The 26,469-nt window shown below is 39.5% G+C and overlaps 1 protein-coding gene across 2 annotated transcripts; it reads left to right on the top strand.

The window, feature by feature from the left end:
• On the top strand, nt 1-25,619 carry UBQLN1 (ubiquilin 1). Of its 2 annotated transcripts, none has more exons than XM_071581079.1 (11): nt 1-330; nt 12,869-13,020; nt 15,917-16,032; nt 17,328-17,590; nt 18,376-18,531; nt 19,262-19,505; nt 19,972-20,114; nt 20,989-21,072; nt 22,120-22,235; nt 22,552-22,720; nt 24,373-25,619. In XM_071581079.1, exons 1-11 carry the CDS (start codon nt 175-177, stop codon nt 24,523-24,525), a joined length of 1,752 nt encoding a protein of 583 aa, XP_071437180.1. In that variant the 5' UTR covers nt 1-174; the 3' UTR covers nt 24,526-25,619. The 2 variants fall into 2 exon arrangements, with proteins under 2 accessions (XP_071437180.1, XP_071437179.1); XM_071581078.1 differs by having other exon boundaries at nt 24,370-25,618.
• Nucleotides 25,620-26,469: the final 850 nt, after the last annotated feature.

Genomic DNA, 26,469 nt, shown 5'->3' with positions numbered 1-26,469 from the left:
GCCGTTTCCGGTGTCGCAGAGCCGGCGCGGCACGAGCTGTCGGCTGGAGCCGCTGGCCCGGCCCGGCCCGGTCCGGTCTTGCCTTGCCCTGTGGATTCCGGCTCGGCCTTCCTCTGCCCTGCCCTGCCGTGTCCTGCCCTGCCCTGCCCTGCCCTGCCCGGCCCTGCCCGCGGCATGTCGGAGAGAGTTGGGGATCCCGCAGGGGGCCCCCCAGGCTCCCCCACCCGGGACTCCGCAAGTGCTGTCGAGGCGCGGATCATCAAAGTCACGGTAAAGACTCCCAAAGAAAAGGAGGAGTTCGCCGTGTCCGAGAACAGCAGCATCCGGCAGGTGAGGGGCGGCGGGACGGGCCGAGGGGCAGCTGGGCCGGGGCCGGGCCGCGGGTCCCGCTGGCGGCGGCGCTGGGCGAGGGCCCGTCCCGGTGACAAAGCAGCTCCTGCGCGCTCGGGTCAGGCCGGGCGCGGTTGGGCGAGTACTAGGGCCGATCCTGGCCCATGAAAGGAGCGCTGCTATCTGAGGCTCGCGGGGGCACTGGAGAAACTCGTTCGCGTCCGTTCCTCCCCGCCCTCTCTCCTGCCTGTTGCTACGGAGGGTCAGACCAGGACGTGGATGTGCCTTATAAAGTCACAGAATGGTTTGGGTTGGAAGGGAACCTCGAAGATCACCCAGTTCCAATCCCCCTCCGAGGAGCAGGGACACCTTCCACTAGACCAGGTTGGACAGAGCCCCATCCAACCTGGTCCTGAATTCTCCCAGGAGTGGGGAATCCACAACTTACCTAGGAAACATATTCCGGTGACTCATCACTCTGCCAACAGAGAATGTCTTCCTGATATGTAATCTAGACCCACACTCTTTCACTTTGAAGCTATTTCCCCTTATCCTGTCACAGCATGCTCTTGTAAATAGTCTTGCCCCATCTTTCCTGTAAGTTCCCTTAAGGGACTGCAAGGCTGCAACTGGGTCACTCTGAAACCTTCTCTCTTCCCTTTCTGTAAGTGTGAGATGTCCTGTCAAGCTGACATAGTTTGGTAGTTGTTATCTCACTGACTGACTAGCATGACTGTAGAAAACATATGCAATCACCTGCACCTCTGTAATTCCAGTGATTATTTTGGTCTAATACTGTCTTTAAAAACAGCAAATAGGCCTTTGTTTTGAGGAAATCATATCCTTGTACTGTGTTTGTAAAATTTGTAGTCTGCTGTACTCAAATGTACTGGTTTTATGGACATGCCACTTAGCGTGGCAGTGCTGTCAGGTAACTGAGTTCTTAGGGGGTTTGTGTGTTCCTGTGGAAGTCTGAGCTTCACATTGCCTCTGTCTCAACTGTAGTAGCACCTGCTGATCCATTGACACTATTTCCTGCAAGTCTTACAGTTTTGTTGAAGGTTTACCCTGCAAATATTGACTAGAATTACATATTTAGATTAGAAAGCTACAAATCATAGAAAAGGTGCAACCAAAATGTAAAAAGCCAGAGTGTCCTGCTTCCAAAGGATGTAAACATGGCTAGATCCAGTGCCTCCTTCATTTTCCATAAGATTTCCCCATTTTCTCACTGAAATGTCTCTAAATGTGGCAACTTTGTGCTATTCCCCATTTTTTTAGAGTGGCTGGTATTGCAGACCTCATCAAAAAGAGGTTACATATGTGAGAGTGCCACTTGTGTCTGGATACAGAACCTGAAATCATTCCTTATGCACGAGCTGAAAGACACTGTCAAGTTGTCAGAGGATACAGAAGATGAAGATAGCCAGACGGGGGCTGGTCTCTTCTCCCAGGCACTCAGCAATAGGACAAGGGGGCACGGGCTTAAGCTCTGCCAGGGTAAATTTAAGTTGGATATCAGAAAAAAATTCTTTCCAGAGAGAGTAATCAGGCATTGGAATGGGCTGCCCAGAGAGGGTGTGGATTCACCATCCCTGGAGGTTTTTAAACACAGATTGGCCGTGGCACTGAGTGCCATGATCTGGTAAATGGACTGGAGTTGGACCAAGGGTTGGACTTGATGATCTTGGAGGTCTTTTCCAACCCAATCGATTCTATGATTCTGTGATTCTAAGGCTCCCAAGTATCAACTGCAGTGCTACCAGCTTGGCCAGCTTGTCAGACTCTTGCTCCACCTGGTTCCTGTGAAGAGAGAAAGTACTGATAGTTCTTTCTCTTTTTTTGTTATCCTCTTGTCTGGTTTAGATTCAGTTTTGTTGTTTTGGGGTTATTTTTATGCCAATCAGCTTTTAGTGTGTACGTGTTCCAGAGCTCAGTGTCCCTGAAGTCTTCTCTCCGGCTGCCAGTGGCTGAGGCTGCTCTCTTGTCTCCGCTGGGCTTTCGGCAGCTGCAGCATTGTGTGCTATCAGCTACTCTCTCTGCAAGCTTGATCTAGGCATTTCTCCCAAAGGTAAAATGACTGTGCTTGCTTTTTAATGCTGTCCACTGCTTTCCCAGCAATCTCAGTCTGAAAGGGGTGCTTTTCACTTCTCTGTTCTCCATAGATTTGTGAGCAGCAGTTTTTGTAAAAGTCTTTGCAGTCTGGGGGTTTTTGTTTTGAGTATTTCAAAAGAGAGATTCATAAGCTCAATCTAACATGAGGATTTGTCCTGAAAAGCAGTCAGCTGTTAGGGTGTGTCCTTCAGGAGTTATAAACAGATTTACTCAGGGTGTGAAATTTCTAATATATTTGACTTTAACAAGTTTGTTTCAGATGTGAGTAGCGGTGGAGCTGCATGGTTTTCAAATAAACAGTTGTCTGAAAATGAAAGAGCTGTACAATCTAGCAAGAGCATGAATTTTTACTGAAAGCAGCCATTTAAATTTAGGGAATTAAATAGCTCTATTTCACATAGCACACTGATAGCACACTACTTCAAATGTCTTTGTTGTGCACAGGTATCTTAAACTCTTGAGTGTTCTCTCTCTTGGAACTGCTGTTAAAAGATTAGATCTGCAGTTATGTCTTCATTCCTGTGAAATAAGGTTGCACCAATGGGTTGCCCATTTGGGTGAAGTCCCAGGCAGTGGTAACAGTGCTAAAAAATGCACTGTCCCTGTAGTGTGACCAATAGTTGTCTGTTTCTCTTAAACTATAAAAATGAGCTTTTCATAGTAATACTCATCAACAGTAGATATGATGTTTCTTGAGCCAGCCTTGAAAATAGGTTAATCTCAAATACCAGACAAGTTGAACATCTGTCCAAATGCATCTGGAATCAGCAAGTGCTTTGTATGGTTGAGATAGGTGGACCAGTATCTTGCAGCTTGTGAAAAAATGCCCAAACAACCCAGCAAAATAAGCCCCATTCAGATGTATATTTCTCTAGCTAATATTATGACCTAGTGAGTTGACTTGTTTCTCTGCAGTAATTTCAGAATACTGCCAGAACCTGGATTTTCTTGGAAAATATTTTGAGTCATCAGGGTCAAATTTTGGGCTACACGAAACATATTTTATGTTGCTCCATTAATGTAAATCAGGCCTACAACTTTTCTGTCAAGATTTTTTCCTATATTGGAAGACTTCAGCAGAACAGGATTTGTTATTGCTGATCTTGTGTTGTGCACCTGGAAGAGTGAGTATGCAAGTTGGAATGGAAAATAGCCTTCAAGTGCAAAGCCACTCTGGGAGGTCAGTTTATTGCAACTGTCTTTTTCTGTGTGAAACCTATTTAGTTGTGCTGAGCACAGTTTGGCTCAGTATTGGGACACGGACCAAATATTTGCTTTCTTGACTGGATGTGGCACTGATCTTGCTCAGTGCAAAGACTTCATGAATGCGTGGTGGGCAAAGATGAATACCTGTAAACCTGTTGACTGCAGCTGGCCCTGACAGTGCTGATACTCTGGTCTTACTCAGTAAGACTGTCTCTTGTCCTTTCTTTTTATCCTTCCATTTATTTTCTGAGTTCCTGGCAATATAATCTTTGCAATTCTTGCTTAGCAGAGTTGCCTTGGTGTGTTCTGGTAAAGCCTGTGCACAGAAGAAGTGGGCTCACATTGGGAACAACTCATGCCTTCCTGTCAGTGAACGACTTGAATGTTTGAGTGGTGAAGTGTTGGAACCTGTTACATGGCAAAACATTTTCACCTTCACCATTCAGACTGTAAACAGGAAGAGGGAGTTCTAGAAGAGTTAAAGCTTTATGAGGATTCACGGTGCTCCATTAGTTGCCCTGTGTTCCCATTTTCAGTTTATTGTAACTGCAGAGTTACTGTCACAGCTGTGTAAGACACTGCAAGATGCACTTTGTGCCTTCTGTGAGCATTGCAACTCTGAACCAAAGCAACATGCCCAGCTGAGTACGATCAACTGCCAGGCCAGCCAAGAGTGGGTGTACTAAATGTGCACCAGTAATTTGACAAGCCTGCAGTTCTTGCAAAGAATTGTTTTTTAAACTAGATGGACACAAATCTGCTTTCTGTACTAGACTAAGTGGCAGATAAAAAGGCTGAGGTACAGAACTGTATATGTAAATAGTTACATGGTGTTGAGACTGATTTTTATCAAGTGGAGATCTCGTAAAGTTGTATTCTTTGAGTCCAGTTCATGGTTGAAACTTCAAATTCCCAAATCCAGGGTTTTCACAATCCCAAATTGATAGTGTGCTGCTTTATAAGGATCACACAAGTGTAAATGTTGAATAGAACATTGGGTAATTTGATAGTAGAGCATTCCTGGCTTGCATATGCTTGTAATATTTTATGTAATGTTTCACTTTATAAGTACAGTTTAATTTCAATTCTTTTAATCCAGTTCTGTCTCCCTGTTTCACTGTAATTCAAGGATTACTGAATGGTACAAAAAAAAGCAATTGAAGTTATAGAATGGAATCCAATTTGTTCTTCTTTTCCAGTATTGTGATTTAGCTCCCTCTTGACACTCAAGTCACTGGAGTACATGAATTGTTTAGCATTAGGTTTTCCATTGTCTGGTGTCTCAGTGCCTTGTAACACATCCATGTGACTCTGTGTGGTGTCTGCCTTGCAATATGCTCTGATTATTCATATTTCTGAAGCTGTTTTGTTTTTCTCATTTTGACAACTTGATTAAAAATGTTTTAGAGCAATGGTGGATGGCTATTTGATAGAAGAAGAACCTTCTGAAGTGAAGATATAGTGACTTTCCTGATAGTTGGCTTAGTTAAACATAACTCAAAGGTATCAGTACTGTATACTCAGCAAGTATTTGCTGATAAATGACTGTCAGATTCAGTAAAATATGAAAACCTCTTTACAGCTGTGAAGTGTCTTGTGTGTAGATACTTTACTGCATAAAGGAACAAGTTTGTTTTCATACATTTTCTTTTAAACTTGATCCATGTCAGGCAGGGCTCTCATTCCTCCTGTGAGTTTGTTTTGCTAAATTCCGTCACTTTCAGTCAGTGGTATCACAGAGGTTTTAAAGATCATCAAGGTTTTTAGAGCCAGTTAACACTGCAGCTTAGTGACTGTAAACGTTGGCTCTGCAAAAGGATCACTGCCTGGCAGTAAAGTTAGGGCAAAATCCTAAGAATTTAGAATCTGTGGTGACATGGTGTCCTGATTCTGGCTGGGATAGTTAGTTTTCTTGTATGTAACTCATGTGGTGCTGTGATGTGAATGAAATGTGAAAACAATGTCAATAACACACCAGTGTGTGGGCTCTTGCTAAATAATGCTGTCCTGGTTTGGCAGTGGTACTCCATAGTTCAGTGCTTCTACTGACACTCCCCAAATCACATGCTGCTCTCTCTTGCTTCTCTGTTTCCCCCCTCTGTCTCCCCATTTCAGTGGGCTGGAGAGAACTGGAGGCACAAAAGGTGAAAATGACAGGATGAGATATGAATAATTTACTGGAAACAGCAATGCGTTAAGAAAAGAAACAGTAACTGCAACAATACCAATGAAAGATGGTACAAGAAAAGAAATGTGGGGAAAAATGCCCCTGTAATAGACAATACCAGAGGGCTCCCTCCACCAAATTATCTCCACTGGAAGGAACCCCTTCTCCCCAGAAGAAATTCCATTTTCCCTGCCGAAGGCAATAACTGGAATAAGCTCCAGGTCCTGACCATGCCCCCTCCTGGCTACTGCAAAAAATTACCGTGTCCTACCCAGAACCAGGACAGTGCTTATTTTAAATCAAGGAGTTTACAGCTGGCCTTGCTTTGTAAGCGAGCAGGTACACAAGAAAGAGGAGGGAGTAGATTGCAGGTGCCTTTGTGGAGAAGTGAAGAATTGCTAACAATTTTGCCTAAGTCAAAGCCTGGAGAAGTGGAGTGGCTTGCTGGAGGAACTCTGGAAGGAATAGAACTGGCTGGAACACGAGTCCTGAGCCCTTTCCACTACTATGCACTGCTGCAGTTTTCCCTTTATCGGCTGCTAGCCTTGTAAGCTCATCAAGAATCTGACTTTGTTTCTTGAAATGTGGTTTTTTGTGAGTTTGGTTTTGTTGCAGAGATTTGAGGAAATAATTTGATTATGAAACTAGCATGGGTCATCAGCGAAGTCTCAGGAAGGTAGTAACTCCACTGAGACATGAAAGACAAAATACTCTTATGCAGAAGTCTAATTTTGTGTGTACTTTCTAGCAATGCTTTATTTGCTGTGGGCTAAAAGTGTTTGTTTTCCTGCATGAAAAGAGAAATTATGTCCCTTCCCTTAGTGTCCCAAATTTTGCGAAATGAAACTCAGTTTTTACTGACTCACTTTAACACAGTCATAAAGTGACCAGGTATGATTCATCATAAAAGAAGACCACAACCATCAGCAGTTAATTGCCATGAGAATGGTTTTTTCCTTACTTCTTGCCTGGAGAAGACCTGTAGCCATTAATTCTGTTGTATAAAAGAAAGCTGGAGCTCATCAAAGTTTGTTTCTGAGACTGCTTAGTGAGTTTAAGAAAGACAGGAGTTTGGTCAATGTGCTTAACTGTGTATGTTGGTAGGAGAGACATTTGAAAGTTTAGATACCATAGTATGTTTTGAAACAGCAGTGCTGAACAAGGAACTGTTATTTGAAAATCCTTCTTCATAGTAGAAAACTGTTTGAGGGACTGCTGGCAATGAAAACTGCAGTCCAGCTCCCTATGTGCAAACCTTCCATATCATCCACAAATGGGTTCAAAATAGAGTTTGATGTGAGGAGGGTCAACAACCTTCCTTTTTTACTGCCATCTAGATCAAATTGTAGCTTTCTGTTTTCAAAGCAGTTGCAGGTTTTATGGGCATATTTTCTGTTACTTTCAATGGGACTTGGGCATTAATTGCTTGAGACCTCCTCCAGGCTGTTACTGGGATTGAGTTTTTAAACATGATTTACTAAGCTAAGATTGAGAGGATCTGGGAAATTATTTTTTCATTATTTGTTTTCCTCTTTTTATTACTTTTTCACAGCACTTTGCCATGTGAGTGGATAGTAATGTTCTTACAGTTACTGTTCTCAGTGTCATAAAGTGAGTCAGCAAAAGCTTTTGAATCATTACATGGTAGTAACATGTCGAAGGACAGTTTGAATGTTAAGACTTCTTTATTTTGCCTGGAGTAACTTTTTACCATGCCCTTCCTAAGCCAACTTGTTAGAGAGGTTAATGTTTAAAGTCTGGTTCTGCTCAGCAAAGTGATGGTGCAAGACGGTGTCTGGTTTAGTCAGTTGTTCTACTTCATGTGTATTCAGATATTTGCTTTGTTCAGTGACAAAGTGTTTACTTTGACTAGCTCAGGTACAAATACGCATTTATTCATCACTGGACATCAACATTGTGCCCACCCATGACTTGAGAAAACCTCCAGAGGCAATCAAGCTGAGGAGGTGTAATAAAAATCCTAGCTTGCTTCATGGTGGAGGGTTTTTTGGTGTTAACGTAGAACAAAAAAAGCCAGGTTTTGTTAGTGGTGGTTTTTTTAAAGTTGCTGTAAAGATGAGGATGTTTGGCATGAAGGTTGAGAGTGTAAAGAAGTGCTAGTGTGCTGCTAAAAAAACAATGAGTATTCTCTGTGGGAAAAACCTACACTGTTTGTGTATTTCAAATAAAGTTGATATAAACAAGTTCACTTGATATAAAATGGTCATGTGAGTAAAGTGCTTCCAGAAGACCAGCGCTGGAATTGCTGTAATTCATGTCAGATCTATAAAGCTGCCATACTTTTGAGTTTGAATTATTTCATTGATTATGAATGCGTTTTCATTTTCTCTCTAGGGAAACCAGGCCTCAATCTGTTGGATGTTACACCTGTGTTTCAGTTTGATTCTCATTGAGTTTGTCTCCACATGTTTGTCTGGTAATCATGTATAAAATTGACATGACTTTACATTATTTTTACTGTGTTTGGTTACTAGAGGAGTACAATAGACCAGTTTATGTGAATGCAGTAGGTGTCAGGTGTGGTAAAACGTAATTTTTACAACTTGAAGTCCTTTGCCATGCACAAATACAACTGAACACCTTTGTAATACCACAGTGCATGGTATTATTACAGTGCAGTGTAACATGTATATTAGAGCAATAAAGCAGATGAGCTGACAGCATTACTTGGAGTGTTACTTGCTAATTAAAAGGACTGCAGTGTGAGAACTGGACAGAAATATTCATCATTTCCAGCCAGCAATACTCTGAATCCTTCTGCTTTTGATTTTCCTGGGTGTCCTGGGTAACACCAGGGGACAAAATATTTTACCTTTAATTTACTGATACTGTTTTTAGTTAAGTTGTACGAACTGAGGACTTAAAACAATAGCAAAATTATTTTTTTAGAAGTGCTTAAATATGCATTAATTGCCATCATCATAATCTTTCATGCTTTAACCCCAGCCACCAATTAAGTATCACGCAACTGATTGCACATTTCTCACCTGCCTGTTGGGACGGGGTAGAGAATCAAGAAAAAAAGTAAAACTAATGGGTTGATATAAGAACAGTTTAACACTTAAGACAATGTTAATACTGATGTTAATTGTACTGAACGAAGGAGGAATAAAACCCAAGAGAAAAAAAGTAGTGCAGCACACAGTTGCTCAGAACCCAGGGACCAATGCCAGTCTGTCCCCTTCACTGGAAAGTGCTCCAGCCACACTGCCCAAGTTGCAAAAGGTGAAAGCTGGGATTGGGAGAATGAAGAACTGCCCACTGTTGGAGAAGATCAGGTTTGAGACCATTTAAAGAATCTGAAAGTGCACAAGTCCACGGGACATGAGGGGATGCATCCGTGGATCGTGAGGGAACTGGCGAAGGAAGTGCCTAAGCCACTGTCCATCATATTTGAGAAGCTGGGGCAGTTTCCTGTGGAAGTTCTTACAGACTGGAAAAGGTGAAACATAATACCCATCTATTTTTAAAAAGGGAAGTTGGGAAGACCTGGGGAACTACAGGCTGTTCAGTCTCACCTTAATGCTTGCCAAGATCATGGAGCAGATCCTCCTGGGAACTATAGTAAGGCACGTGGGAAATATGGAGATGATTTGTGACAGCCAACACAGCTTCACTCAAGGAAAATTATGCCCAGCAAGTTTGATGGCTTCCTGCGATGGGGTTGCAGTGGTGGTGGATGAGGGAAAAGTGATTGATGTCATACACCTGTACTTAGGCAGAGCGTTTAACACTGTCCTGCATAACTTACCTCTAAACTGGAGAGGCATGGATTTGACAGATGGACCATTCAGTGGATAAGGAATTGACTGAGTGGTCACACGCAAAGTTGCATTCAAAGCTCATTGTCCAACTGGAGACCAGCAATAAGTAGTATCCTCAGGGATTGGTACTGAGATGGGCACTTTGTTTCATCTTTGTTTACAGCATGGACAGTGGGCTTGAGTACAACAGTGTGGTCAAGACGCTGGAGGGAAGGGATCCCATCCATAGGGACCTTGAAAGGCTTGAGGGGTGGGTCTGTGTAAACCTCATGAAGTTCAGCAAGGCCATATGCAAGGTCCTGCACCTGGGATGGGGCAATCCCAAGCACAAGTACCGGCAGGGTGGAGAAGGGATTCAGAACAGCCCTGAGGAGAAGGACCTGGGGGTGCTGGTGGATGAGAAGCTTGACATGACCCAGCAATGTGTGCTCACAGCACAGAAAGCCACTTCCTGGGCTCAAATCAAAAGAGGCACAGCCAGCAGGTCAAGGGAGGTAATTCTGCCCCTCCTACTCTGCTCTGGTGAGACCCCACCTCGGAGTGCTGCATCCAACTCTGAGCTCCCCAACACATGAAGGACATGGACCTGTTGGAGTGAGTGAAGAGAAGAACCACAAAGATGAATAGAGGGCTGGAACACATGTCCTGTGAAGACACGCTGAGGGACTTGAGGTTGCTCATCCCGAAGAAGAGAAGAGTCCAGGGATACCTTATAGTAGCCTTTCAGTGCCCAAAAGAGGCCTTCAAGAAAGATGATGATGGGCTTTTTACCAGGGCATGAAGTGGTAATACCAGGGTGATGGCATTACCTGCTTTCATACTGGGAGAACAGTCCACTGTGAGGCTGGTGAGGTACCGGAACAGGTTGCCCAGAGAAGTTGTGGATGCCCCATCCCTAAAAGTGTTCAAGGCCTGGCTGCATGGATCTCTGAGTAACTTGGTCTGGTGAAAGACATCCCTGCCTGTGGCAGAGGGGTTGGAAATAGATGACCTTTAAGTTCCTTTTCAGCAATGTTTTTAGAATTCTGTTTTCCATGAGTATAGGTCTTTTTCTGCCTCAGCAAAGAAATATTAAGAGTATGAAGCTAATCAGTTGCTGATGGTATTTCTGACAGTTAACACTAACCAGCAGTCTCATTTATAGAAGGTCTTGCGTGGTAATGTAGGTTTTATGTAATGGCCTTCTGTAAGAGAATTATCAAACAGAGGACTTGACCTTTCTTATACCTTGTTACTTGCCCTGAAAAAGTGCCCCTCTGTGTCTGCATGACCCTCTCCCCCAGTCACATCCTGTTCTTTCCCATAGCATGTTATTACCAAAAATCTTTGGTTATTACCAACAGTTCTTGTCTCACTACCAACAGTCCTTGGTTGGCTCCACAGCCATCTGGCTGTTGATGTTTGAGACAAACACCTTATGCCTTCTGTGATTCTACAAAATACCTAGACATTATAGCTATTAAATGAGTCAGCACCGTTACATAAATATTTTCCCACATGGATTTCTCACTTTTTCTTATAAATTGGAATAAAACTTGCAGAATGTGGGGTTTGTCCTGATATTCCACTAGATGAACCAGTGTGGAACATTTTGGCCTGTATTGATCCCAGCTCTTAGGAAACAGAGTAACTGGTTTTGAAAAATCCAAAGGGTAGTGGGAATGATTGGATTAGAAAAGAACCCTCACTGGAATCCCTATTTAAAGGGGAACAACAATTTGTTTATGTTGCCCATTGTGGATAGAACAATAAAGCAGTAGTAGAGTGAAACATTGAAATAGGTTTCTTGGAAAAGTGTTGCTGGGTACCTCAGAGAGCAGACTAGATAAACATGACAGAAATAATCCAGGTAACCCATCTGGGGAGGGAATGGACTGAGTGACTTTCTGGAATACTCACAAGTCCAAACATTGCCCATAGAAAGGCTGACTTAAAAGTGATTTCTGCAAGAACTGGAACTAATTCTATGTAGACTTCTAACTAATGAAGGCAACTTCCTGTGCAAACACAGAGACTTTTAATGTCATTGTCTCTTGGACTCTCTCTCCCCTTTTTTAACTCTATTTTTTCTTCCTGTGTTACAAAACCTTTCCGTTAGAGACTCACCTTCAAAGCATAATATAGTAAGATTTTACTCTTTTAGTCCTGCCTGTTATAAAGTGCAGCTATGAATAACTGCAAGATGAATATTTTATTTTCCTACATGGAACGAGAATTCTGTAGAGTGTTTGGGATGATTTTTAAAGTATTATGGTTAACTTAATTTTAAATGGGGCAATCTTCTGAAAGACTTTCCAACTGCCTAGGATTGTTTTAAAAATATTCAGTCTGCAGACTTAATCTTGTTGAATAAATTTATCTGGCATTATTCTAAGCATACCCTTTCTTCTTATTTTTCTTGGATATATTCCTTATTAAGTTTTGAGAAGGTTTTGCTTTTGATGAGAGTATTTTTACAATTAGAACTCATTCAAAGCATAACTTAGTTATTATTGAGTAGGAAAGCAAGAAGGTACAGAATGGGCTTTCATGTTCAGTTTCTTTAATGCGGGTGTGATTTCTTAGTGAACTGAAAAATGTATGTCCCCCGTGCCCTGGGCTGCAAGTTATGATGCATTTTATGTAGTAGCTACATCATATATAGAATAAGAAGGCAGAGCCACCTGAGGTGGAATTGTTGCCTGTGTGAAAAGGCATGCTAGTTATGACATATGGAAGGAAGGCAGCAAAAATACATCCAAGAAAAGAGAATACTAATTTCCAGCAAAAGTCTAGACAGATTTGTCCTACTTGTGACGTTGCCTCATCATCTTTCAGCAATGGATGGCTTAAGTGGCATGTGTGTGTGTGTGTGTACATATATTAGTATGTGCTCTCTAGTATGTAATTATATACCTACTCTACCATGTGCTGTATTTGTTTAAGTGGTATATATAACAGTAAGTATTTATGGCCATGGATGCATGCCTGATTGAAGCTACAGCAGGCTTTAGGAGGAATCAGATTTTTGATGTCACTAATTGTATAACTAATGATCTAGATGTGAAATTCTTCTCATCTCCTCTTTTTGGATGAAAAAGAAATCTCGTCTTGCTCTGAAAAGGTTTAGAAGACTTAATAAAGTATTTCTAGTTTGTGAAATACAGAATGTGCAATGCAAGTGGGGTAATACAGCAATGTAAAAAATTGCTTGTTATTAAATTATTAAAAAAATACAGTTCAGTAATCAGTTGCATAAATGTATAATACTAATTTTTTTGTTTAGTTCAAGGAAGAAATCTCTAAACGTTTCAAATCCCACACTGATCAGCTTGTGTTGATATTTGCTGGAAAAATCTTAAAAGATCAAGATACTTTGACTCAACATGGAATTCATGATGGACTCACTGTTCACCTGGTTATCAAAACACAAAACAGGTAACCTTAACGATGAGTGGTCGTTTTACCTCTGAGAAGTAAAAATATTCTGAATTTAATTGCTTTGTTGGGCAAAACTAGGTTTGATACAATCACTTTAATCAGCTCCTTAGTTACAGCTGGGGCAGAATAACTGTGAAATTACAGTGCTCTTCTTTTTTTTAGTTTATCTTGTATTTTTTTGTTATTTAACTTTCTGGTTTTCATGCTGGCTGTGTTTTGCCTCCATAGTTCTTGGATATTAGCTCTACTATGCATTGATAGATGTTGTGCAGGTTTTCTTTTCACACATGAAATCTTGCCAAAGAGCCTCAGAGGTCTCCCTTCCCTGTCCTGTGCCTCCTCTGCCTGGAATTCAGGCTGACACAAGCCACCATCCCAGTTTGTATGCAGTGCCTTGTGCATCTGCACTAGTGTTCTACTGCTGCCATTTCTTCGTTGCTTTTTCCGAGCGTGGCAGAGGCTCCGTGAGCAGCGTTAGCAGGATGCAAAGGATTGCACAGTCCTCGGTGGGTTGTGGGTTGGAGCTGCAACAGCTGTGCATTCTGCAATACCAGTATGCAGGATGGTATATATGCAATACCAGTGCCAGTCTCTTGTACCCTCTTGCACTCTATCTCTGGGCAAAGGAGCACCCACGAACAATGACACATTTGTGGATTTGGGGGAATTTTTGGTGTCCCCGGGTCTGTTCTATCAGCATTGCAATCTAACTCAGCACTCTCTCCCAGTTTTATTGTATAATTTTAGAAGAGCTTATTACAATTATCTGCAAAATGTTTGATCATCTCTGACAAGGAAGTACAAGCAAAAATCTACAGACCCTTTCCATGTACTTTTGCAGTCTTCAAATGAGGCATTAGTATTTTCACCCACTAGCTTTGCATGAATAAACTGAAAATACACTCCTAAAACCTGCTAGAGAGAAATGTCAGCACAATGAAAATCCCTTTAGCCATAGTATAATGTTGTCCTGAAACATCTCAATATTCTTCTTGCTGAAATACCTGGATTTTATGCTTGTCCTGAAAGACAAGATTTAGACCTTGCCAGTGTGGCCTGGCAAGTGGTGACTTTTGGCCATGAGTATCAAAATTCATTTGTTCCCAACCACTTTACACTGTGCATTTTACTTTTCTGTTGACTCTTGCTGTTACTGTTGCTGCCATGTATCTGAATAGACCAAGGTTCTTTTCCAAAACTGGATCTTGAAGATGATCTTTTCCCTTCTGAACAGTTATTACATGTGTAACTTTTAAACAGGAGCTTCATACATTCCAACTAATCCTTGTTGAAAAAAAAATTCTTTAGTTGTGCTACATTTTCCAGAATGATACAATCTTTAGGAGTAATCTTGTAGTCTGGTTTATATAGTGTCAGAGTAGCAGTTAGTGATTAGCAATGGGCAGTGAGGATGCACTGAATTTCTGAAAAGAGTTTCAGGTGAACACCTGTCAGGAGGAATCATAATGGCAAAATGGGTATTAAAGATGATGTGCATGTCACAGGAATTTCACTCAGAGACTTGAGGCTGATAGACTGGACACTCACTCAAACCATTATCTTCAGAGTGTATATCCCAGTTCCTTGGAAGAAGTATGAACTGCAAGTTTCAGTCTCATCTACTTTTCTGTCATGCTTTTGAGAACCTTTTGTGTCTGTTATATGAAGAGGTATAGTTGGTACTCAAAACAGTTTTGCAGTTGAAAATACAGATAGGATTTTACTTTTACTATTTTTCTTTTGCTTATGGAGGAGAGATTTATGTGTTTTCTAGACTGAAGAAAACCAAGTATCTCTAGCAGGAGATTTGCAGTCAGTACACAGTCTATAATCTTCCTCATTCAAATTACAGCTGCTTAGCCAGTGGTAGTCACCTAGTGTTCAAAGGTTGCAGTTGCTGTTAATGGAGTTAGAGAATCTTAGAAACCTCAGTACAGCCTCTACATCTGGGACATCTCTCAAGTGTGGGGTTTTTTTGTATGCTTGGGGTTTCTTTTCCTGATCTGTCTTTGAGTGGAGCGAGCACAGAATTTTGTTACAGCAGAAAGATGAACTGAAGTATGAAGCCTAGTGTATTACCAAATTCTCAGATCTGTGTGAGGTTATGTTATGCTGTAGTACTGCAAATACAGGCAAATACAGGCATTTATGAGATGCATTGTTGAACCAGCCTGGAGAACTGATTTGGACTTCAAACTAGCCTCTTTCCTTTTTGAACAGAGAGGTCAGGCTAGCTTTATTGAAGCTCAATTCCTTCATTTCTTTTACTACACGGCAACACCTGTGTTCATGCCTGCAGTAGAAAGGTGTGGTGAGTGTGTAACATGAACAGCCTTTAGTGCCTGCCCTGTATTGTGGTGGCTTTAGCTTCTTATTACTACATTTTTAGCCTGTTCTTGATGTCCTAAAGGTTATTGAGTCTGATATCTAATGAAATGCAACATTAACTGAATTTCACATTCAGTAAAGCATCCTGTTTAAATGAAACAAATGGATGAAATAAATGCCATGTTAAATTTGTTAGGCTTTATTTCTTCGAGGTGCAGGTGTTTAATCAGTAGTGTTTGAGTACAGTGGAATAAGGCATGGATTCTTCAAGCAAGGTAAGGACAGAGGAAGCAATTATTTGTCAGGCACCCCAGGGTAGGATGAGAAAATTGGTAATGGCTTCAGTGGTGCCCATCTGTTTTTTTTAAATACTTGAAACTTCTGTTCTGCAAAATTGATGGCATTCCAGGTGTCTGAGAAAGATTTGTTACAGGAAGCCATCTGGAGATAACTGCTTTTTGGGAAAGACTCAAAATGTAATTTAAGATTCTCAAGTATTCCTACATTTAATGGCATTACCTAAAATAACTTTTTAAACTCTCAAATTTTAAAATTGCTTTTTTAGATCACAAGACCACCCAGCTCAACAAGCAAGCACCACTGGGAGTACTGCTACCACATCAACATCAAGCAATAGTACTTCAACACCAGCTTCAACAAATAGTAACCCTTTTGGTTTGGGTAAGAATTTTTGTTAGGTACCATTGTGGTTACCTTCTCTTGGATTCAGGTAATATGTAGAGAGGACCTTAAAAAAATCCCAAACATGCCAGCCAAAAAAACTGACTACAAATATGATTCGAATTGGTGATAGACAGTTTCTGATCCCTAAGTTACCACAGGAAAGTTGTTTCTTTAATTTTATATAGAATCACAGAATAATTTGGAATGGAAGGGACCTTTAAAGGTGATGTAGTCCAGTCTCTTTAGTTAGATCAGCATGTTGCTTAGAGCCCCATTCACCCTCAGCTTGAATGTTTCCATGGATGGGGCTTGCACCAACTCTGGGCAAATTGTGTCTGTTTCACCGCAAACTTCGGGTTTGTACCTTTCACCTTCAGTAGTGAGGTACTACTGGTGTTATATTTTGGCACTGTGGGCAGTTAACTCTTTCCAGTGTCCCTGTGCTCCTTCAAAGTGCATCTGAATTCCTGTTATCTGAGTACTGATGAAAACAGAAGTTGGACTTGTAACACAAACCAAAGATGTGCAATAGAAAAAACAAGATTTATGCTAATCTTGCAATTAAGTATTTTTCAGGTTCCAAGTCTGATTGTCTTTGCTTTTATGAATAAAGAGGCTGCAGTCTATTGACTGAATAATATCTTTCCATAATTGCAGTGGGGTTTTTGTTTCATTCTTTTTCACCTTTCTTGCATTTGTGGAGTGGGAAGAGGTAGAATTGGAAAAATCAGCCATAGTAAGGAATTGATGTTTTAGCTTTAAATCGTTCTTCAGTCTGACTAGCACCTTCTAAAATTTTTTATTTGGACTCAGCAAAGGACAGCAGTTCAAAACATAATTAGTTCTTGGTGCATTATTACCAGGAGAAACTCTTCTTTTAATTTGAGTAGGGACTGTGACTCATATTGGGAGTTCTCTCTTGGTTTTAGTTAAATAATTTAGATAAGTGATTACTACAAATGCAATTGTTAAGTATTATTGCTGGAGGGGTTGGGACATGGACCTGGAGCCCTGAACTCAAACATCTCTTGCATCTTGGTGGTGGAAAATGAGAAGAAAAGCTATTACTATTGTAGCAAGTTATATTTAAGATACAGTTGATTGGATTTTTATTATTTAAAGAAGCAAACTCTTAGTGAGTAACAGCCATGCAAAGATGGAACTTTCCATTTGTTTTCATTATTTTGAAGTGTGGGATATGTTCAAGTTTTGTGTTTAAAAAGAACCTGGATGTGTTTGGAAATATACTAGAAATTGAAAGTTCAGTTAGTTTTTTTTTCATCCTCTTAAAGGTGGCCTTGGAGGTTTGGCAGGTCTGAGTAGCCTGGGCTTAAGTACTTCAAACTTTTCAGAGCTGCAAAGTCAGATGCAACGGCAACTTATGTCCAACCCAGAAATGATGGTGCAGATAATGGAAAATCCATTTGTTCAGAGCATGCTTTCAAATCCTGACCTGATGAGGCAGTTAATTATGGCTAACCCTCAAATGCAGCAACTGATACAGAGAAATCCAGAAATCAGTCACATGCTGAATAATCCAGATATAATGAGACAGGTATGTAGAAAGATCCGTTAAAGACCTTTGATTGTACTGTAACTGTAAACAACACAGCAGGAATTGGACACGTTTCATGGAGTGTGTGAACGTTCTTGAAGTATTTAAGCTGAAAATGCATAAAAAGTTCCCACAGACAACTAATGTTTTTATTTCCAGTTGATAATGTTCAATATAGACTTAATAATTCAGAAAACCTGCAGCATAGTTTTGAAAGACATTGAAAGCTGTGTAGTCATGTCTTCTGAGGCTGGGATTGGATGTGCCTGTCTGCACTTAAAACCTGTTGTCCAGCCAACAAATTTAGTAAACATAATTCTCAAAAATCCTACATAGTTTCATTTTATCTCACTGTGGGTACTTCTAAATGCTTTTAAAATTAGATGATGCATAAGGTATGTTGTGTGGCAGAATGTATGAAAACCAAACAGATAAATAGATGCTTTTTAAATTGTGTGTATTTATTTTAAATTTAATAGGCTGCCTGCTGTAATGGTGCTAGAAATGGTAAGGGTATATTGTGTGGAAAAGGTGAAGAAAGAAAAGAACAGTTAATTCAGGGGATTTCTTGTGTTTAGCCAGTCTTCCTGACCCAATCAGCTGTGGTAGAATGCTGGCTAAATACGGAATTGTGTTGGCTCGCACTTTAGCTGACAGCTTGATTCAGCTTTGATCATAACTTCAAACTGTGTTAGACAGGGATAACTGAGATATTGCCAAATGCTGACGTTTTCACTTTAGAATGGATTTCTTATTAATACAGATTAAACGTTCCACTTCTCTAGACACTAGAACTTGCTAGAAACCCTGCAATGATGCAGGAAATGATGCGAAACCAGGACCGGGCCTTGAGCAACCTTGAGAGTATCCCAGGTGGATACAATGCCTTGCGACGTATGTACACAGATATTGAGCCAATATTGAATGCAGCACAGGAACAGGTGAGAAAAGATTACACGTGACACCAAAAGTAAATATTTTTTTTTTAAATAAAAGCATGGAAGTAGTGTAAATTTCCCAATGTGTACTTGCCAAAACATTTCTTGAAACTCAGAATTTGTTACATACTCTTGAGAGGAACTTTAAAATCCTATGTTCTTCTAAGCCTGAAGAAATACAGATATTAGTTTGTGTGATTGAGAAGCTGTTTTAAAGTTAACAAATTTCTGTATTACTTAGTTTTTAAAGTCTTTAATTTTTTGCCTTAAAATTTGGAGGTGGGGTAAAATCATATTAAGAGTATATTTAGTAACTTCAAACTGAACGTGGGAAGAATAAAAGGGTTGGAAACCAGTGTACAAGATAAAATTGCACTGTCATAAAAATGCAGTGTAGGAGCAATACTACTTACTAAAAGAAATATGATTTAAGTTTCTTGGAGGTCCTAAGTATCTCTCGATGTTAGTGTCACAGAATCACAGAATATTCTGAGTTGGAAGGGACCCACAAGGATCATTGAGTCCAACTCTTAAGTGAATGGCCCACATAGGGGATTGAACCCATGACCTTGGCATTATTATAACCAAGTTTTAACCAACTGAGCGTCTTTTCACAATATGTAATTACTGTAGAATCCTGAATCTAACTGGTTAAGAACCATAAATGATTATCTTCATGATTCATCTGGAGGGGCAATTTGTAGATGATACCTTTGTTTTCCTTTCTCTGTAGTTTGGAGGTAACCCATTTGCTTCTTTAGTAAGCAATCCATCAGCAGGAGGGGACAGTCAGCCATCCCGTACAGAAAATAGAGATCCTCTGCCAAATCCCTGGGCTTCTCAGTCCAGCTCACAGACTTCTACGACAAATACCAGCACTAGTGGTGAGAGCAGTAACAGTGGTAATGCTGAAAATGGCACTTCTGGCACTATGGGACAGAGCTCAACCGGACCGAATGTGGGACTTGGACTTGGAGGTCTGTTTGTTACTGGAATTTTATGTATTTGCATGTACTTGGAAGCTTGCTGAAGTGATTCTTTCATTAGAAAGAGAGTTTTTGTTTTAAAGTTTTTATTTACTTTTGTAGAACATTTTACTACTATCAAAGTTCTCTGTAGAAAAAAATTACAAAAAATTAAATTTGGGGCGATAACAGTACTTGTATATTGTCTTAAAATAACAAAGGTAGAGATTCTCCAGATTAATTGCAGTATTTTTTTCTGTTTGGAGACAAATGTGAAAACAGCTAATAGTGTGGATACTTAATGGGACTGCTTGCTGGATACAGCATCTGTCTTAGCTTCTAGGGTAGATGTGTCTGTGTAAGCAGAACCACAGTAAGGTATATTTCAGGGTCTAAAACTCAGGTGGTTATATCCTGGTTTTAGATAGTCTAGTGGTGGTCAGAATGTTTACTAAAGTGGCCTTTTCCTTTTTTTAAGCTGCTATGTTCAACACACCAGGAATGCAGAGCTTATTACAGCAGATAACAGAAAACCCACAGCTTATGCAGAATATGTTGTCTGCACCCTACATGAGAAGCATGATGCAATCATTAAGCCAGAATCCTGATCTTGCAGTACAGGTAAATTGCATTTGGTGTAGTAATGTATTGTGTGTATTAAAGTAAAAAAACCCCAAAACACAAAACCTAAATGGCTCTACAGTTGTCTGTAGCGAGTGGCCCAGTTTTTAATGTTAATCCCTAACTCACTGAAATTATTACCTACTTATATTTAGCAATTTGTCACAGTGAGTTTCTTCAATTTACAACTGAACATCATGCCTAACATGCTTCAAAAATAATTTGTAAGGTTATGATTGTTTTGTATAGCCCTAAACTTGTGACCCAGCATAAAAAAAAGACAGAACAAATGCTTTGGTCCTAAATCATGGTGGATCTATCAGTGAATAAATACCCTCACTAGGTTGGGAGGAATGAAGGGTGGGGACCTGGTTCTATATCTACACATTTCTCTATTTTTGACTTCTCTTTTGTGAGCTGTATTCCCTCTAAAAATGGAGATGCTATTTTATGAATGGTATTGTAGAAGTGCTTTCAAATTTTGCTTAAAGCAGTAATGTCAAAATCCTGAACTGCGATTGAAAAAACATTATCTTTTCTTTATTAAATACTCACTTGGAAATATCCATGACTTCCAGTGGTATTTACAGGGAAGCTCTTACTTAGATCTGTAGTAGAGGCTGAGCAGAAAAGGATTTTCTTGTAGTAATTGGCAAGCCTGCTGTATTTGCATCTGGAAATTCACTGTAAAGATAAAAACCCCCACCAAAGCAAAACCAAAATAAACCAAAACATCCCCAAAAAGTTTTGGCCAAAGCATGATGATTATTCTGTGAGATTATTTTCATAGATTATTACCATGTCAGTAGTTGTTGTAAAACCTTCTGTGGATTTTACTGCTTGATCTTTGAAGTTAAATATTTTTGTCCTGTAGATGATGCTGAATAATCCTTTATTTGTTGGAAATCCTCAGCTTCAGGAACAAATGAGACAACAACTTCCAACTTTCCTTCAGCAAGTAAGATGAGATACTAGCTGAGTAACCTTTGCCATCTGTACAGTTAGTTATTCTTTGACTTTTAGCTGTCAGGAAAATAAAAATCCAAGAGATGAATGGAGCATATTAACTTGCTGTGTTGAAGTCTCCTAGGGCACCTATACTTGAGTTCTTCATGTCCTGTTCTGCAATTCTGATCTGCACCAGAGGAAGCTTAATCTGTGATTTCTGTATGAATCAAAAGTGTTTTTCCAGGAAAAGTAATTTGGTCTAGTTGCCAGGGGAAGGGTGTTAAGATTAATAAGCCTGTCAGCTATTTGAAGTGGGTCTGGCTACCAAAACTGTCATTTTCACTGAAACTGATTTTTACATATCTGTTGCATCTCTAAGCAGAGGTAAACTTCAGCTACGAGTTTTGGATTTTTATCTAGAGTAGTCAGGTTTTTGGGTGCTTCAGTTCAGAAATGAAAAGGATTTGCCTTTTAAATCATTTGTGGATGTGAAAGCAAATTTTTAATTGAAGTCACAGTGGAATGAGGATCCTTGAATATTATTCATTTACTTGCTTGTATGTTTCGTAGTGTATTTGTTTACATTTCAGACTGTGAGGGCACCACATATGAGAAGATGTGTACAAATAGTCATGACCAAACTGCTGTAATCTGAAATTACCTAGGGAGAAGACATGGGTTTTTTTTAGATATCTGTTGGACAAGTTTCATCTCATTGAGTGTTGTTGCTTACTAGTAGTATGATATACAAGACTAATACTAGAATAATGTTAGTACTAATACAGTCTATGGCTTTGAAAGGTTGAGGTCTGTAATCAAAAATACTTCTCTTTGTGTACTTCTCATTTGAAAGGCTTTGTCCACATCTAGGGAGTTCACTGATTCACTTCTATGAACAGTTTCTCACAGGAGAAAAGATGACTAAAGGATTTCCTGTAAATAAACGACAAAATTGAAAAACAAGTTCTGAAGTTATGTCAGATTCTATAAGACATCTAACAATAAAAATTAATGCAGAACATCTGCATACAATTGAGAGTTTCTCTCCTTTTCTTAGATGCAGAATCCTGACACTTTATCAGCTATGTCAAACCCTAGAGCAATGCAGGCTCTGCTACAGATTCAGCAGGGGTTGCAGACATTAGCGACAGAAGCACCGGGGCTTATACCAGGGTAAGAACTGATTCAGACAGGAGCTTCTCTCTTGTATTGTTCATTCTTCTTACATTTAGAGATTTATTAAGTTTTTATTAAAGATTCCTCTCCCTGCCATTTTTTAGCTTAACTAAATGTGTTTTAGAATCTCTCCTCACATTTTTGCCTGCAGTTTACTTCTAAACAGTGGCAACTTTGGTCTTTGTCTTAGTACTTTACTTAAATTGTCATCCTCTCTGACAGAATTTATACCTAGTAATACAGTAAATGAGAAGAGGCAAGGCAGTATTTTTTTATTCAAATTGTGTATTTCTTTTTTCTGTAATTTATACAGATTTAATCCTGGTTTAGATGGATTGGGAAGCAGTGGAGCTCCTACAGGGTCCACTGTACCTAGTTCTGCTTCAACCGAAAATCAAAGTCCAGCTTCAGGAACTGCTGAGCCTGGTCACCAGCAGTTTGTCCACCAGATGTTGCAGGCACTTGCTGGTGCAAATGCTCAGGTAAACTACATCACTATATTCTTGGTGTTTTGACTATTTACTTTATTTTTTTGTTGTAAACCACTGGAAATGTTGCTGATAGTTGAGGGAAGAGCCTCTGGATACTTCGGGTCAAAGGGCAGGAGAGGAGAGTTAAAAGTGGTGTTGCAGCTGTGCCAGTAAATGCTGAAAAAGCCATCAAATTTGAGTAAAGTGTGCTCTGAATGGTTGATTTTTATACACTTATCTTCATGCCCTGGAGTTTCTGAAATCCAGGAGCTTGTACAGATTGAGGTAGTAGATTGAGGTGGTAAGATTCACTGACAGTTGTAGTGTGGGTTCAGGCAAGAGTAAAAGCTTAAGTGTATTGAACATTGTTACCTCTGTGCTCTTCACTGTATTGCTTTTACTCTTTAGCTGTAACTAAACCTCTGTCCCCCTCTTTGAAATAGCCCACTCCTTGTGTACACTAATATCCTGCAGGTCCAGACTACAGTGCATTTTGTTAACATACTGAGTGGGATTAAAGGCTTCCAGAGAGCTCCAGAAGTCAAGCAGAGGTAGCCACTTTACTAGTAGTGGTGGGCAAGACTGGCTTGAAAGGAGTCATGCTGTTAACTTTCAGGAGTGCTATGTGACATAGCAGACTGCTGGTGGAAAGGGCAGTCCAGCTTTTCCCTCCTTATTTGCCATAGGGTGAGTTAATTCAGCGTTGCTGATCTGACAGGTTTTTTTCTCTTATCTGGCCCCTTGAAAGCATCGGTGGGTGTTACTGTAGCAAACCATATTCCTACACATTTTCACTTACACTGTCAGATCTTACCTACTGGGTCAACATTCTGTTTATTTTTATTTGAGGGAATCAGGTTGCAGGGAAGTTCTTAAATTTCAGGTTATATCTTAGTTTTATTCGTTTTGAACAATATGCCGATTTTAAATAGGGGTGGTAATTTCTTAAAGCATGAATCTGCTGAACTAGAACAAAAGGATAATTGGCAGTAGCTGCACAGGTTTTGTGTACCAATCTAAACTGAGTCATTCATTTAAAAAAGTGGCTTCCCAGCACATTATTTTCTCATAATTGTTCAGACTTAAAAAATGTCTCTGAAAGTCATACCATTGAAATAATGCAGAATTTTGCCAGGATTTTTCTATAAAGCACACCTGTTAGTTTGCTCTAACAGTTAAGATTTTGGTAATTTTAGTGAAGAAATACTTGGAGCATTACAAGAGGTGATTTTTATGTCAAGGAAAAATAAGGCCTGTGATGTTCAATACTGTTGACAGCAACATCTTACTCTTTGCTGTCCACATTACAAGGTTGAACTCTGTTTCATTTTAATAAAATACATATATGTATGTCTTTAAGAAACTGATCATGGGACATATATTTACCCAATTTGATTTTAATCCTCTTTTATCAAACAATCAGTTTTTCCTGGAATTCAGGAATGTCATGTAAGTGTAGATACTCCTAAAATTTGAAGGTGCTGACTTGTTAAAAAATTTTTCAATTGTTAACTGAATTTGTCAGAATATAGTTTTTGGAACTTGAAAAAGGTATAGTCAAAACTTAGGAAAGACAGAGTGGTGCTGAACCAAACTATGTTTAAATTCTGTGTTTTGCTAAATGCTTATTATGCTTTTATAGCTCTAAATTTTGTTCTTAGCAGTTGCAAAACCCAGAAGTTCGATTTCAACAACAACTGGAACAGCTGAGTGCAATGGGCTTTCTGAACCGTGAAGCAAATTTACAAGCACTGATAGCAACAGGAGGAGACATCAATGCAGCTATTGAAAGGCTGCTTGGCTCTCAACCTTCATAGCAGTGTTTCTTTTAACTTGAAAAAATGTAATTTATTTTTGATAACAGCTCTTAAATCTTTCAAATTGCTTTATTTCATTCTGACTCTTGGGATTGTCCTGTTATAACTAAAACCAATCTGATGCATTTGAAGGTGGAGGTGCAGTAGTTTTCTTCAAACAGTGGGAATCAATGCATTTTCACTTTCTTGAATGCATCAGTTCTTTTGTTCTGCATTATTTGTAATTTTTTTGGAAACAATATCAGCTTTCACAGTTGGATGAACAATTTTTGTCTGATCTACAAATGGCCAATGTATTTACTACTTAAACAGTATGCTTCAGTAGTAATTTATGTAGATTACAAATTGAAAAGGAAACAAATTAATTCAAGCTGTGGTACCAATACTGCTTATTGTGATTTTGGCATGGGGTTTTTTTTTTTTTGACTAGCAAAATGCTGGAATATTTATACCACTTGAGTAATCTACCATCTTTTGCTTTAATTTGTATAAAGTATAAACACAATATATACAGTGGAGACAGACAGCTCATTTCTAGAGATTTACCCATTGCGATAGGATGAGATTGTAAGTAATAGAAAAAAACCAAACCCAAACAACAAAATTCCCCAAAACCACCAACAAAAAAAGAACCCAGGGAAAAAAGTCCTAAGACTTGGATTTGGTGTAGAATCTTTCAGGATCTTTGTAACCGTTTCAGAACAAAATGCTTAAGCAATTTCAGTTAAAATATACTCAAGTTACTGTTCTGGTTGTCTCTTTACATTTAACTGCACAAAAACTTGCATTATAACATTTTCTCAATATTCAGAAAGATTAACTGTAAATTACTTTTGTCATTGTGCAAAATAAAGGGGGCACAGCCTTGTACTCTGGAAATTGCTTTTAAGGCTTTTTAGCTTGTTCCATTGAGATTCTAATATACTATGATCTGTAATTGGAGGCATTACTTTTATTCATGGTCATGTGATACTCAATTACTTCTAACCACCAAGTGAAAAATACTGTATAGCTTTTGAGTTTCTATTGGTAGTTACTTCTCTTGTGCACAGGCAATAAATGAATTAAAAAAATCTTTAAGTATCTTGTCTCACTATGTTTGCAGTTGATCATTGCCTAGACTTCGACTGTCCATCTTATGAGCATGGGATTGCTTTGGAATATTTGTCAGCTCTAGGCCAAGATGAGTAAACAACTGCTGGAGTGTGAGGTGGAGCAAGAGAGTAAGAGGTGTATGATGTTGAAGACTTCTGGCATTCAAAAAGTGGAGATAGAAGAATACAAGCTTAAATTAGTAGCAACTGCTTTTTATTTGTCTTCTGTGTCAGTGTAGTTGTGAACATGGTCACTGAATTGTATTGCTTTTAAACACATGATTTGAGCACTCTTTACAAGTATAAATCCAGTTTGCTCTAAAGCAGTGTTTGCAAATGGTTTAAAGTTACCCACTTTGAGTTAAAACTGTTAATCAGTGTGATGAAGCAAAACTACAATGCAATGTAGTGGGAGAAGTTGAGCACTTCCAGCATATCGTGAAATTTTAAAAACTTTTGGCAAAGCCATGCATGCAGTTTGTCATTAAGTGCATTGTATTATGACAGATGTTTTACTCACTGTCCAGTAATCCTGTCTCTTGCTTTGCCATTAAGGAAATTGATCAAATACTGCTGTTGGATGGCACTGGGAAAAGTTCAAGAAAATCTCCTGGTTGGCAGCCTCTGCCTTTGGATCAAAGATTCACAGAGAACAGCAGCACAGTGTGTTAAACAGAGAATTTCACAAATAAATTTTATTTTAATTAATTTAATCAAAAACTTACAAAAACTTACAGTTTGGAGTTAAAATAGTTATTACTTTTATTTCCTATTGAGTGATCAAATCCATCGTCATAGCTCTATAGTGACTTCCATTGAAATGGGAGGCTTCTTCATTTCCCTGAGTGCA

Source organism: Pithys albifrons, chromosome Z, assembly GCF_047495875.1.
Source record: "Pithys albifrons albifrons isolate INPA30051 chromosome Z, PitAlb_v1, whole genome shotgun sequence".
Taxonomy (NCBI): domain Eukaryota; kingdom Metazoa; phylum Chordata; class Aves; order Passeriformes; family Thamnophilidae; genus Pithys; species Pithys albifrons.
Note: the sequence above shows the minus strand (reverse complement) of the source record. Positions and strands in the feature narration are given on the sequence as shown.

What these genes read in the sequence shown, in the direction of transcription:
- UBQLN1 (XM_071581078.1), top strand. Translation starts at nt 175, where the DNA reads ATGTCGGAGAGAGTTGGGGATCCCGCAGGGGGCCCCCCAGGCTCCCCC. An exon ending in TGAATGCAGCACAGGAACAG is followed by an intron (nt 18,532 to 19,261) that starts GTGAGAAAAGAT and finishes CTTTCTCTGTAG; the next exon opens with TTTGGAGGTAACCCATTTGC. An exon ending in TGTGGGACTTGGACTTGGAG is followed by an intron (nt 19,506 to 19,971) that starts GTCTGTTTGTTA and finishes CCTTTTTTTAAG; the next exon opens with CTGCTATGTTCAACACACCA.